The 15,406-nt window shown below is 36.5% G+C and overlaps 1 protein-coding gene across 5 annotated transcripts in view; it reads right to left on the bottom strand.

The window, feature by feature from the left end:
• Positions 1-430: 430 nt before the first annotated feature.
• LOC149531516 (RNI-like superfamily protein) overlaps positions 431-15,406 on the bottom strand; it is a 172,878-nt gene continuing 157,902 nt past the window's right edge. For all 5 annotated transcript variants that reach the window (XR_016359159.1, XR_016359158.1, XM_089811422.1 and 2 more), the window contains one exon: positions 431-1,300. Coding sequence is in view for 3 of the 5 variants with exons in the window: in XM_089811422.1 (XP_089667548.1) it covers positions 1,161-1,300 (140 nt within the window). In the remaining 2 variants the exon portion in view is untranslated. The remainder of the gene's footprint in view (positions 1,301-15,406) is intronic.

The following is a 15,406-nucleotide window of genomic DNA, read 5'->3' as shown; positions in this document are numbered from 1 at the left end:
GAACAAGCTGAATAACTCCTCCTTGGACAAGGCTATTGTGCATGTTGCTGACGAAAAGGATACCCCCACGGACATGCAAGTTGGGTCCAGCAAGACGACTAAAGCATATACCATCAAGAAGGAGTCCCCCTCATCAAACGAAGTTAAAGAGCTAAAGAAGGCAGCTCAGGAAATGGAGAAGCTGGAACTTGAGGCAGCGGAGCTGCTGAATGTTTGAGTTAGTGTTGTGTCTTGTCTTTTCTGTCTTGTCTTTTGGTCTTGTTGGCTGTCTCTGTGTTGTCCTGATGTCTAGCTGGCTTTTGTCCTTTGCCATGCCTATTTCATGTCTGTCTCTGTTTTTGTCCTTAGGCTTTAAAGGATTATATCTCTTGTTCTATGATGTAATGGGTGTCAGGGCCCCTTCAAAACCTGTTTTCATCTAATCAAAAACTTCTAATACAATAAAGTAAACTTCCATTAGCTTCTTTGTTCAATCAACTAATTGTACACTTTCCATCATCATACACGGCCTAGCTGGTCAGATTGCAACTTTTACATCTCAACAATCAAAAACTAGATATAATAATTCCAATCCCTTTAAATTGTAAATGATAGCTTATCACTCTCCCAAACACCATTGCAAAATGATTATCAAGATATGGAAGCAACTGACCATTACATTGTGCTCCCTTTATTTATGGATCGTCATCATGCACAATGCTAACGAAAGAGGATGATGGGAGAATTACAACAGATTTTCCATCTGACTGGAACTCATTAAAGATGCCCAAGGTTTTGGCATGGTATGCCTCAGAATTTCCTCTTAAATCTATACATCTTATTTGACCTGAACAACACATTCAATAAAAAAGTGAGCTGAGGCAAAGCTTGGAAACTTGTTATTTTTGAAAGAATTTAAATAAAGTACCGGGATGTAATGCAAGAAAAGCCAAGTACATTCTTATATACTTCCTACTGAAGGAAGCATTAGTTCCTTCTAATATAACTCATTCAGAACTTATGCAAATGCATCTTCATGTGTTAATGTAAAAAAACTGATGTTATTGAGAATATATAGTATGTCATGTCCCTGACATGAAGAATATCCAAGCCGAACTTGTGCAAATGCATCTCCATGTGTCAATGTAAAAAAACTGATGTTCTTGAGAATATATAGTATGTCATGTCCCTGACATGACGAAAGAGGATGATGGGAGAATTACAACAGATTTTCCATCTGACTGGAACTCATTAAAGATGCCCAAGGTTTTGGCATGGTATGCCTCAGAATTTCCTCTTAAATCTATACATCTTATTTGACCTGAACAACACGTTCAATAAAAAAGTGAGCTGAGGCAAAGCTTGGAAACTTGTTATTTGTGAAAGAATTTAAATAAAGTACCGGGATGTAATGCAAGAAAAGCCAAGTACATCCTTATATACTTCCTACTGAAGGAAGCATTAGTTCCTTCTAATATAACTCATTCAGAACTTATGCAAATGCATCTTCATGTGTCAATGTAAAAAAACTGATGTTATTGAGAATATATAGTATGTCATGTCCCTGACATGAAGAATATCCAAGCAAACAACATTTATCAAAAAATCATCTTATTTATAGGACCTCACAGTTTTCTGAAAATAGCAACCCGAGAAATTACTGAGTCTGCATCAGCATAAGTCTTTGTGCTGCAGTATCAAAGGAAATTACACACCCACAAACATTTGTATGTCTTCAAAAGTATTGTGCAAATATTCAGTAATTATGTAGGCATGTTGAGTAGAATAAATCTAATAGCTAGATTTGCATGAGCAATGGACGCAGAGGAAGACTATAATTTTTTATATTGCCTTGCTATTTGAAGTTTGTTAAATGCCTAAGGTGTAGTTTGCTTGACATCTTTAATTAGAAGAAACATTTGGTGAAACAGTGATGCATAGCTTGATACATGGTATGAGTTATAGTTTTTACACTTGCCGGAGGACAAGTCACAGTTGCTCAAAGGTTTGTTATGTTGGCCAAGCTCTTACTGTGCAGCTTGAGATTAAATTTAAATTCAATGTATCTGTCAAAGCCAACCTTCTCCATGTAGCAATGCATCCCTAATGATGAGACAATTTGAAAGATTTATATACGGTGTTGTTTGAATTGTAAGAATTGGAGGTAAGCATTTTCAAATATAATTATCAAATGTCAAGCAGAGAAAGGAAGATTGAGAGTAACCATATAATTGTCTTCAAGAGGCGTCATTTAGTATTAACCAAGGGATGTGATTAGCTAGTTGAGGGGATACCAATTGGAAGAGACGTGGCTCCTCAAACAGCACCAAAATAACACACATGGACTTCAAACAGTGCAGCAACATCAGAAAAGCAAGTCAGGCAGCAAGAGAAGAAAAGCAGATCGAGTTGATCAAGCTTGTCCTACAGCAATTGCCATGAAAACAGAAGAAAAATAGGATCATATGAACAAACTGGCCATTCTCCTAGGTACTCCTGCTCCATACTCCCCAGGACAAACAGAACTCAAGTCCCTTGAGGTACCATGCTTCAAAATATCTCCCTCAGACATCCATGTTGCCCCCGAGTTTGGTAAACCTGCCCATTCGACCAAGTACTCCTTATAAGTACCTTTCCTGGTTTGCTTGACCACCCTAGAATCAATGATGCGCTCCAAATTTAAAGGCTTGCTCGAAGGAAGATCCTTAACCCAATCATCCTCTATCTCCACAACACCATCACTTGTATTGTCATTTGTAGCCTTTGAACTCCAAAAAGGAAACAAATCTGACGGATTGACAATGGGTGAGATACCAAGATCTGGTGGTGGCACAATCTCATATGCATTAGGCCCAACTTTGTGCACTATCCTGCAAGGTCCAATCTTTTTCATCAACAACCTGGTTGGCTGCCCCTTTAACAATCTCTCCTTCAGATAAGCCATCACTAAGTCTCCAACCTTGAATTGCACATTTCTCCTCTTTAGGTCTGCTCTGTTCTTAGCCACATTCTTCTCCAAAGTAGCGAGGACACTTATATGAACTTCCTTCATTGTAATGGCAAAGTCTTCACCCTATGCACTTCTTTTTTCCAAACCATGTAGATCTTTGAGTTCGAGTATACCCCTGGGATGAAATCCATTATCTATCTCAAATGGACTTCTGCCTCTACTCCTGTTAATTGAATCATTGTAAGCATATTTTGCTTGCCCAATGACCAAATCCCAAGCCACACCATGTTGTCTAGTAAGACATCTCTTAGGTTACCCAACGACCTATTAATCACTTCAATTTGAGCATCTGTCTAAGGATGCTAGGCTGAAGAGAAAGATAACTAACTCCCAAGCTTCTTCCGTAGGATCCTCCAGAAGTGCCCTACAATATTTGAGTCTCTGTCTGTTACAATATTCAAGGGTAAGCCATGAATCCTCACAACCTCCTTGAAAAAGAGCCCTTCTATATATGATGCATCACTTGTGCATTTGCATGAGCACAAAATGAACCATTTTATTAAATCTCTTTACAATCACAAACACACTATCAAATCCCTTTAGGTGTTTTGGGCAATCCAAGCACAAAATCCATGCTCACACTTTCCCAAGGTTTGTTAGGAATTGGTAATGATTGGTATAATCCTGTGTTGCTTGAAACTCCCTAGACCCTTTGACAGCTAGGACAACTTGCCACAAAGTTCCTAACATCAGTTTGTACCCTAGGCCAATAATAAAATCTAGTCACTTGCTCCATTGCCTTGTCAAGTCCAAAATGACCCCCTATGGTTACATTATTTTTCTCCCTAATGATGTTTTCTCTCATTGAACATTTAGGAATACACAACAGACAGCCCTTGAATAATAGTCCTTCCTGCAATACATTACAAGAATACTAGACATGAAAAGTGTTAGCAAGATTTTTAAAACATCATAAATCTCCTTAAAATCAAAATAATCCTTGTACATCTCCTTCAAAGAATCAACTCCCACACTCTGCAATTGGACTTCCTGAACTGTAAGAACACTCCTACTCAAGGCATCTCTCACATTATTAGAAACTCCTTGTGCTTGATAGTGAAGGTATATGCTTGCAACTGTTCCACCCATTTGAGGTGTCTCTAGTTCAACTTTTCCCACCCATTTAAGAATTTGAGAGCATGGTTATATGTATAAATTATAAATTCCTGAGGCAACAAATAGTGCCCCCATTTCTTGAGAGCTTGCACAATTGCATAATGCTACAAGTAATAGGCTGAATACGTAATAGGTTGAATACTTTTGCTTGGTCTCCTTCAACCTTTCTGGGAAAAATGCTACAGGGTGCCCCTTCTCACTGAAAATCGCCCCTATTGCCTGTTTACTGGCATCACATTCAATATTGCACAACTTATTGAAATTGGAGTATAAGAGTGGGTGACTGTGCCACTTTCTTCTTCAAATATTCAAAGCCCTTATCTTCTTTCTCTATCCAAGAGAACTCACATTTTAGTTCTCCCTTAATAGTATCAAGTATGGGTGCACATATATGATTGAACCCTTTTATAAACTTCCTATTAAAGGTAGCTAATCCATGAAAACTCCTAACATCACCAATAGACTTAGGTGTAGGCTAGTTAAGGATAGCTTCTACCTTTAAGACATCATCTTCAAGCATCCTTTGGACACCACAAAGCCAAGGTAGATCGGTTAAGTCTTCATAAATTCATTGTTATCACATAAAACTGCACCCTTGCTAAGTTCGACAAAACTTAAATGTTTCAAGAAAACGCTGAAACACTCCTAAGCTATGGGTTACTTTAAAAAGGAGTGAATCTTCAGATAAAGCCGGCTCCTAGCTTCTAAACTAATAAAACTTCCAAGAAAAACGATAGAGAAAATTAAAATGAAAAGACTGATAACTTAAAGAAACATGAAATTTGAAAATTTCCACTATATGAACCTTTATTAAACCAACTTAATGGAAATGAACACTTGCAGAATGACATTAATCCAATTGCAAATAAAAATACCAAAATCATAACTTATTACGAATCTCTTACACATAAATATTTCATTAGCTGGTTGCAAATGGCAGTAAAATTGAAGAGGAAAAAATGACTTCCACAATGCAATTTTTTAAGCATTCAAACAACGACACAACTAAAAACCTACACAATTACCACTTACAGAAAATAAGTAACACATGAGACAAAGGTTTAAACAAGAAGGTTTGACAACACTTCAAAATTTCACCTCATTAATCACTGAAATGACTGAACTGCAACAATAAGTAGGACAAGATTCATATTCTGCAAATAATAGGCCTTCAATTGCATTCACTTCCAAACTGAGCTACAGAAAATGATGCCAAAAAGCAAAAGGGTGAGAAATATCACTAAGTCTCATTTTTTCAATAATCAGAATTGAGAACAATAATGAGTGAAAACTCACTAAGTACAAACCAACAATAACTTGGGTCGGACCCATGAAAATAGCCAACAAAAGAGGAGTTTGAAACTTCGAAAATGAAGTCAAACCACTCAAAACACTCCACAAAGTCATAAAGGCACCTATGACTCATTAGAAACTACCCCAAAAATGCTCCAACTGACAATAAAGACCCCTCCAACTGCCAAGGCAAAGTCAAATTCGACCTCTCCAATCCTATATTCCCTCCATATGTTGCCAAACTGATTCAATTGTTTGGTTAACACACAATGAGTTTAACTTCACTCAAATGGCACATGTTGGATATGTGATAAAGGTTTGCATTTAAAGAGAAACAAAAGTATAAAATGGTTTATAAATACCATTAAATAATTTTTATTTTATATTGCAAAAAGTATGCAAGCACTTTATATCTAACAAATGCCACCTTTAGACTTATTCATGGACATGACATAACTTTTAGAAAAGGAATAAAAACCCATCAAAATAGCCAACGAACTCCAAAAATTATGCAAAGGAATTGAGGGAAGTATATGTTGCGTTTTCAACCCCAACTCATTCATTTCTTTCATTTGATGTTTGGAGTCTGGAACTTTGATGCCACCATTGTTTGGACTTGAGCAAGCTTAGAAGGTCTTACTCTTGGCTTTCCTTTCTGGGTTTTCTTTAGTACTTGAGCCGCCATGAAGGGTTTGATGTTTGGCAACAATTTCCACTAGAGAGAACATTAGCATTCTCCATCATTCCTTGAAGGTAAATCGTAGGTATGTGTCACTCGAAACATAGCTAGATTTCTTCTTCAAAATTTGTTTTTCCATCTAAAATAGCAATTATTTAGATGAATCCGGCAACTTACATTGTTGTTTTTGTTCATAATCCAAGCAGGGACTTTACTTTGAAAGCTTTGCAACACTATATGTTCCCTATATTCCTGTCGAATCCGATAAGGTTTTTACAGACTTTGTCTTTCAAACTTTTGGGGTTTGCTGGAAAATTCTTCTTACAACTGCTGCTACCGTTGAAACCTGATACATTGGACGCCATTGGGTGCTTGTGCATTGTAGTGTTTCCTGAAGATTTTCCCTTTACATTTTCCATGATGCACTGCTTTTTTTGTAAAGCTTTAAAGTTCACTAATCTCATGTTCTTACTCCATCTTTACGTTCATTGAGAATTTCTTGTATGAAACTATCTTATGGGTTTTGCAGACTCTGGGTTTTTATTTCATCCACTCTATTTGCCATTAGCTTTACCTTTCTGGGTATTTTGCAAGCACATTTTTCTTTTATTACAAATGAATTCATCAATGAATTTCATCATAGATTCTAACCTTTTCATGTTCTGCTTTTAATATAGCACTCATTCTTTTCTATGTTAAATCCATGGCCCAAAAACAGCAATTCTAAGTACATTGGTAAAACATCTTGTTTACAGAGGCTTCTAGATCATTTGGCTTCTTTTTGTGTTCAAAGACAGCTTGCAGTTAACCTGGGTAAGACTTGAGCTATGATCTTAAATTGCTTAAAGACTTTCTTCACTTCTTTTTTTAGGGACAGATGATTGAGATCACTTAACTATATGTATCTCAGAGTGAAGTTTTCGGGGCCCCGCTTCAGTATGAGACCGGCGATACAGTCCAAAATTAGTAAGGGGATGGGTTCTCTTGCTATGCTTGAGAAACAATGTTTCAAACACCATTTCTAGGATACCTCGTCCAAGTTATCCCTCTTGGACTCTCTTGTTCAACTGACTGTTCTTTATGGCTCAGTGGTTTGGGGGCCTTCTCACCTTGGATTCGACTGGGCCTAGATTAAGCGAGTTCAGACATTGCTTTTACGCCGCATCATTAGATGTCACAGGTTCACTCCACATAGTATCATTTTTGCTAAGTTTGGTACTCATCCCTTCTATCTTGCGACCATATATCTCATTTGGTTCCTTCATCGCCTACATGGTTTTGTGGATTTGGCTGGTGAACATGATACATACTCTTGTTAATCTCAAATTGGTTTTGACATATGAGTGACAATACACTTAACTCATTTGGTTAGTTCATGCCGAACAAGTAATGTATGCCGAGCATAAGTTGTCACATATACAGTATGTGTAGAGTAACTAGTAAGTGTCGAGTCACTCAAGTGCTGAATAGATAGTATATGTCGAGTTATTCAAATGTCGAATGATCAATGCATGCCGAGTTATTCAGATGTTGAGTGATCAATGGATGCTGAGTCATTCAGAGGCCAAGTTATAGCATTGAAGATACAGCAGATGCAGGGCATCAGACACTTCAAGTGTCGAGTAAACAGTTTTCAACATAGTTGTTTGTAATGGCACAAACTTCTACATAAACTGTTTTTAGCCGACTTAAGGATTATTTTGCAATTCTAGATAATAAGGACAAATCTATATTGAGGATCCCTATGCAGTACATGCAACCAATCAGTTGAAGGGATGTTTTAAGTGGCAAAATGGGTGAATCACAATCTTGATTCATACCTAACCCTCAGTCACCTAAGTCTTCATAAGGAGGACAAACCCTAAAAGATGTAAGAGGGGAATGTGCGGAGAGAGAAGTTTTCATGCGCAAACAGAGCATTCATGGTGGCTAAGGATTTGTAAATTTAGATACATTGCAGAATCAGTTAGAGGAGAACAAAGGAAAGGAGTTAGAGGACAGAAGTGATACATCTGATCAGAGAGGATCAAGTACACATCAAGAAAGAGGTTATGTGTTATCTAGCAGCAGAGTGCTAACCGCAAAATCATTGCTGAGACATTCTAGCAGGTGAATCAGCTAAATCTCTTAACAGAGTAGTCCTAACAAGCTATTGTAAATCCTTTAATAGGGTGCTTACTTCATTGTAAGTTCTAAGTCCTTTAATCAGGCACACTACTAACAAGGTATAGAAATCCTTTAACAAGGTAAGATCTAACAATCCTGTAAGTCTTTAACAGGGCAGAGCTTTCACAAGTTAGATCATAGTTTATGGTAAAACATTGTAGCCTTCATTGGATACACTTAATTACTGCAGTAGTGGAGATTTGTGGGTGTCATCCCCACCCCAGTTTTACCTTCTCATTAGAGGGTTTCTAGGTAACCAAATATCTTGTGTCATATGTGTTGAATGTTATTTGCTTTCATGAATGGACGTATATGTTTAGCTAGCTATTTTAGTTTACATGCAAATTGTGAGATGGATGTGGGGTGAATGATTTTATGGTTAAAGATTTGAAGGACTGATTCACCCATCTTAGAGTTTACTTTCCCTATTGTATTTCCAACAACTCCTACCTAGCATATTATTCTTCTGTTGCTACTACGAGTTCTGATACTAGCTCTCATGCTAGTTGTTGGTATGCTCAAACATCTTCTCTGCTGAGCTCGATTGGGATTGATATTGATCGTCTCCCTCCTTATCAATTCTCGTTGAATGCCCCTGCTCATCTCCTCCCCTCTCGACAAGAGTTAAATGAGCATGTCAGACTTGATATCTATAGATAGTATATTACCACTACATGTACTAACCCTCATGGTGGCTTACAGTCGAGGATGGCCTTCTATGTGGAGCACTTTCTGGAGATCAGTGATGGGATTATTGTTCGTCCTAGTTACCTTTCTTGAGGGTGGTGTCATGCCTTGCGTATCTCTCTAGGGTCTTTCAGAGTTGGTTCTCACCGTCTTCGTGCTCAGACCGATCATCATATTGACAAAGGTGAACGTATCTGAAAGTTGTATAATCTTGTTGAGGTCAAGATGGTGACTCATTTTATTTTCCATTGCCCTATCTTTTATGAGATCAAAGGGAGATTCTATTGTTTATTCCAAGATTGTTCTTCTCTTTCAGCCTTCTTCAATTATTGTGACCAGCGGTGTCTTGCGCTTTATCTTCAAGAGGCCACTCTGCTCTGTGATAGTACTTTTCAGTCACTACTTCGTCATGGGCATACCTCTGATCAGCTTATTACTGCCTTTTTCACACCCTTATCTCCTTTACAGGGTGTGAAAAGGCCATCTAGTTCTACTAGTTCTACTGGCTATTCCAGATCTGTCAGACCCCGCAGTGGTTTCTTGCATCAGCGACACTCTTCCACGAGTACACAGAGACAGTTCAAGGCTCCTCTTTGCTCACAGTCTTATACTTCTATGACTGATTTCTTTTTACCAACAAAAAGACTACTAGTCTTTCTTTGGCCTCTCTCTTCTTGGTTCTTGTTGTTAGCTTTTCTCGGACACCGTTTGGTGCGCTTGTTGTTGTCAGCTGTCTGATTTAAACAGATCAGTTTTCCACAATCCATCATCTATAGCATCAATTTCTGGAGAAGATTGTGTAAGAGTTTTTTGACTTAAAAAACTCTTACACAATCTTCTCCAAAAATTGATGCTATAGCTGTCTGATTGTAAAGTCTCAGTCCCATAGACCTTTTGTGGTCTTTTGTCGGACATTAATAATGTTATCTTATCTTATCTTAAAACTCTTACTTCCTCACAAGATGCAAACAAACATGAATTGTTATCATACTTTGTTTCTAGGTTTTGCACATACTCTTTGCTTGCATCTGCTTCAAGTAACTGAATGTTTTCTTATTTTAATCAATAAACTCTTGGAGATAGATGACTTGCTGTTATCATAGGCAGATATTTCAAATGTTAGAGGTAGAGGTCAAATTTCAGCTTGCTTTATTCCTGTAGCATATCACAGTATACTCTTCTGATTTACTTTCTTGCACACAGGTTCATGTTTGAAAATTCCCAACATCTTCACTAGCATCATTTAGTGCTAGAACAGCATTTATGTGATCCCATATCACTAGCTTATTATAACTGGTTAAACATGCTCACAGAATTTCTAAATAATCTTTGAAGCTGATTGCTTAACTGTTACAATAATGCCCTTCTTAATTGTATCAACTCGCATAACATACTAGACCCTTTGCATGCATCAGCACTCTTGTAAATTTGAGTTTGTTTTGAAAATGCAGTAATCTCCACTGCTGTAACTCTTTGCTTTTGTTGGACTGATATCTCTGTATAACTTGAAAGGAAGAGTTTCTCCAAACAATCCCCAGAATGATCATGACCTTTGAACACTTTCTGTGATGGCATTACGATATTGTGAGCATTTACTTAACCTTATAACTCAAACTCTGTAACTTTCCATTGTTTGTTGTTCAAAAAAGGCTGCCATCTTATCTACTGTTGCGTTTATCCACATTTTCTTTTGCTATTTGAGATCAACATTTCTAATGATATTTTGAAAGTACAATGTCTTACATTCATAACAGTACAACATTTGCATCAATCTTGTATTGCTAGTTCCCTCGTGTGTTAATGCTCGTGCTGATCCAATATTGTTGTAGCTTTCCTTTTCCTTTCTATTTGATGATTACTTGCATACTGTTGAAAAATGAAACACATCCTTCTGATTACTATTTAACTATAAGGTTTCCAATTAAATAATAATTTGTCCCTTAAACAGTTGGATGATTCACTCTGTGACCTGCATATTTGAGATAACAAAAGGTTTCATGCATAATAAACATATATCCCTTTGATATTATATACTTCTTTGTCTGATATAAAACGCGTTGTAGCTTTCTATGTTATCAGAGTAAAAGGTTTCATAAATGATTATATCCATTTAATACTCATGTTGTACTTTTATCAGTTTTGATGATTCTATCTCTTATAGGCATGCCAGTTATATCCGCGTACTTATAAGAAATAGGATGTTGTACCTTTTATCTCCAAAATCTGCACCATAATTGCTTTAAGTCCTAAAACCCTTAGTGGTTTTGGAAAAACATTGGATCAACCAGAGGTTGTGGGCAACCTATGACCTGATTGAACCTTTGGATTCTAGGTCGGTTCCTATTTGATATTTCTGATATCTCACCTATGCTAATGAAGATTTGAAATTTGTATGAAAAAGGGTAAAGAGGTAAACTTTGAAAAAGGAAAACCTAAATGATAAAAACTAAGATGATACATCAGAATTGATAATGCGAATTACTATCATACTTATAACACAATGAAAGATTTCAACAAATAATCATGAAAACACAACTTGAAAGCATTGTTAATCCACATAAATATTTTAAAAGAAGGTTAAAATATGAACATATGAAAGGAACTAAATGACAATCGAACATATCTAAGAAAACACAACTCAAAACTTGTGAATAACAAATATCAGACATAGAAGATACAAAACGAGACATTACCCAAAAGGTTTATCAATAAAACACAACTGAATAACATCAATCACCACAAAGCATACAACCAAATCCTTTATTCCAAAAGCTGAATCCAATGAAAACTGTATTACGATCAAAGGCCCAAACAACAATATCTCTGCATAACAACTCAGAAAAATAGAAGAAAAAGATGCCAAGGACGAATATCACATGCACATCTCTCTCCTCTCAAAAACTAAACCTCTTCTCAATAAACAAGAGGGGTATATAACAATATCGAAACAACACCACCTTCCCACAAAATCAAGAAGTGAGGGTCGAAATCTAGAGAAAATTGTTTATAAAAATAGCCTAACAGCTCCAAAAACATGCCATATGCACTCCAAACTGTGCCTTGACCAAACACGCATGTAGACAACTCCCAAAATACTCTATAACTGCCAAAAACCGCTCCATAATTGACTCCAAAGTCATGAGTCTGATCTGCGAGTCTAAAAATAGCAATGAAACATCTCCCTCAATGACTTAAGCTCCTTTTTATTATTATTGCACTTAATATTAACAAATTGATTTATTATTATAAACTTATTAATATTAATTACATATTTCTGATGCAAATAATAATAAATCAATTATTTTCTTCAAATCAAAATTATTATTAATTAATTGATAAAAATAATACAATTAATATAATAATAATTTCATATTCTAAATTTAAAACAAAATGAAAAACTATTTATTAACATAATATATAACTCTCAATCTCCTCCAAATTCATATGGGCAGACCCGAAATATCATACAATTTTATTGAGGACGAACTAAAACCCAACAACAATACTTACTTTTTCCATTCGATAGACTTGGAAGTAGGAGGGAGATTTGAGCTAGGAAAACCCTTGCCACACCATTCTGAATTCTGCAAATTTCTCTGCATCTTTCTTGATTCTGGTTCATTCTCTGTTGGGTCTCTTGCTCGAACGACATGCCTGGCTGGCTAGCGATTTATGGGTCTTCTTTCATGCCATTTCATGGCTTTTTGTGCTCCCGTGACTCATTTTCTAATGGGCTGGTTGACGTGAGTGTTGTGCCGGATGTTTGAAGTTTATTCCATGGCTCCTCTCTATTTTGTGGCTTCTTCTCTGCTATTGTGGTTCAGCTTGTAGCCGTGAGCTTCTTTTTCTTTAGTATTTGTTGGATTTACTCCATTTCTAGGTCTTTGTTGTCAACTGTTGTTTTCCGTGTTGTTTTCCGTGAGTTCTTTTAATCACGGGTCTTTGGCTGGTTCTTCTTCTTGCCAGCAAATTCCATGCAGCCATGACTGATATTCTTGTTGTTCGACTGGGTCTTCTCCTTTTTTATGTCGTGAGTGTTCTGGTTGTTTGTGTTCTTTGCCCTATGGTTGCATTTTGTCTTTCTTGCCATGATTGCTTGGAGTTTTCTGAACTCTCCTCTCTGGGTTGATGTCGTGAGTGTTGTTTAGGTGTATTACCAGCAGCCGAGAGTGTTTACTTCTCCCACTGTTGAAGTTGTTAGCCATGAGTGTTGGTTCATACCTATGCTGGATATTTCATGACTTCATTCTTGGTTATGGAAGCCATTCCAAAATCTTAATGGGTAAGAACATCTTTTGCATTTTCATACAGCAAATACTTTGATTCTGTCACTCACTTATTCCACTGAAGTAGTAAAGATTATATGAAAAACTGTTTATGAATTTCAGATAGTTCTAAATTGCATGAGGGTTTTTAGGTTGATTTGACACATACCTTCAAATTGCTTACATATCTGAATATACCTTTTTGTTTACCTGTATCTTTATTTATGCCATAAAAAAAATAGAATCTCTTGGTCATTGAACAACAAAATAATCTTTCTTGCTGGTGCTCTCATCTTTTCAGTCTGTAAATTATTTTCAATAACCTTTTAGAAAATTGTCATATATCAGATATGCGTTCTTTCCATGAATGATGACATGAACTTATATTGAAAAATATTTCTTAAGAATGCATTTGTTTCTGCCTTCCTGTGTACACCATGTCTGTATTTTTATCTGAAGTACACAAGCGTCATGAATAATGTTGTCTTGACTGTCAAAAGCATTTTCAGCATCCCATTCATCAAGTAAAATGTCTGGAATACCATTGAGATGTTTTGGAATCTATTACATCAAGTTAATCGCTATCAAATGACATCAAATTTACATTTATGGCAGCAGGGACATAAGGTTCTATATGGTCCTTAGTTAACTTTTCAGACTTGATTGTGATTTTAGTGCCATACCTTGACCTAAAGAGCATATGAGACGAATTTGATGAAAAGAAACCACCAATCTTTGCTATGAAATCCCTAGATAAACATAATACAAAGTATGGCAGAAGATCTATGACGTAAACATCTTGAGGTATTGATGAATTTGGGCATGCATGTAAAGTTAGACTAGTATCCTTAATGACACCTATCGTACAAACAGATGATCCATCTATTTGTACTACTCCTTTCTTCAAAGGTTGATATTTCAACCCTAGCTGGTCTACTACCCCTTTTTAGGCATCACTGAGCTTGTAGCTCCACTGTCAATCGTGCAATTATGAACCAAATTATAACCTATTATTAATGACACATAAAAGAGAGGAGGTTTGACAGCTGGAATTGTTGGTTTGTTGCTATTTTCATCATTATTTGTAAATACAGCACTTGTTGTAATTTCGCCAGCACTACCCCTCTTTGACAGTTCAGATTGCAAAATATCAACTTGACCAGGAATCGCCAAAGAACCCCACATACTGATAGATACATTCATTTTCTTCATTTTTTTCAACAACATTAAAAGGAATAGCTTTATGTACCTTAGTTTGTGATTTTGCAACAACGGGTTGTGCTTGTTGTTGCTACTCCGCACTGGTATTTGGAAGAGTTGCTAATGGAACTTGCTATTTTGCTGGTTTAGATGATCCAGCAACAGCAATATTACTTGTATTTGTCATTGTTGATATTTTGGTTGTCTAGAACTCTCTTTTTATTTCTGGAATAAACAGCAATCTTAGGATCATTACCATTTAGACCACAGAACTCATCCCCTTGCCAGTTTAAGAATGAAGCATCCACAGGAGGTATATCTTGATGCTGCTCTATTTCAGCCTCAGGTGCATGTTGCATACTCGTAGCATTTTGCACAATCAAAACTTGATTAATTACACCATTGGAACACGTAGCTTGGCTATGGGGCTGATTGCATGGAAAACACCACTTGTATTCGGCAACCATATTGTTTTACATAGGTACTATATCTTTTACCAGATTCGCAACATTAAGGGGTGTTGGATTGTAAGGTTTGTATGGCCTCTGATTTATATACTGTCTATTTCCAGCATTATACCCTTGAATATTTTGCCTATTTTGAGATTGACCTTGGTTTTATTGTTGATAGCCTTGATTCTGCTGCTGATAGCCTTGATTTGCAGCAAAATTTTGTGCTTGAAAACGCTGCCTTGGCTAGAACTGCTACTTTTTTAAGTTGACCAATTAATTCTCAAATGTTTGCATTAAGCTTTCAATCTTTTGCTGGCTTTGTTTAATCTCTTGCAACTCCTGAGAAGGTCCTGCAACTACTATTTCTTGGCTGGAAACAGTTGGCAATGGATTGAATGATGGCATTTGTAAAGACATATTTGGTTGTATATTCGGAAAATTAGGCATAGAAGGCCTAGGAGCAATATTACTTGCCTGAATAAGATTGTTTTCTGCTCTTTCTAATATAGCAAATCATTGTGGCAATGTAGTACCTTCCATAGATTGGATCATAACAGAA

This window comes from Cupressus sempervirens, chromosome 11, assembly GCF_028749045.1.
Source record: "Cupressus sempervirens isolate cs-2001-9-10 chromosome 11, ASM2874904v1, whole genome shotgun sequence".
In the NCBI taxonomy this organism is placed as follows: domain Eukaryota; kingdom Viridiplantae; phylum Streptophyta; class Pinopsida; order Cupressales; family Cupressaceae; genus Cupressus; species Cupressus sempervirens.
The sequence above is the reverse complement of the archived record's forward strand: the minus strand, read 5'-3'. Positions and strand labels throughout refer to the sequence as shown.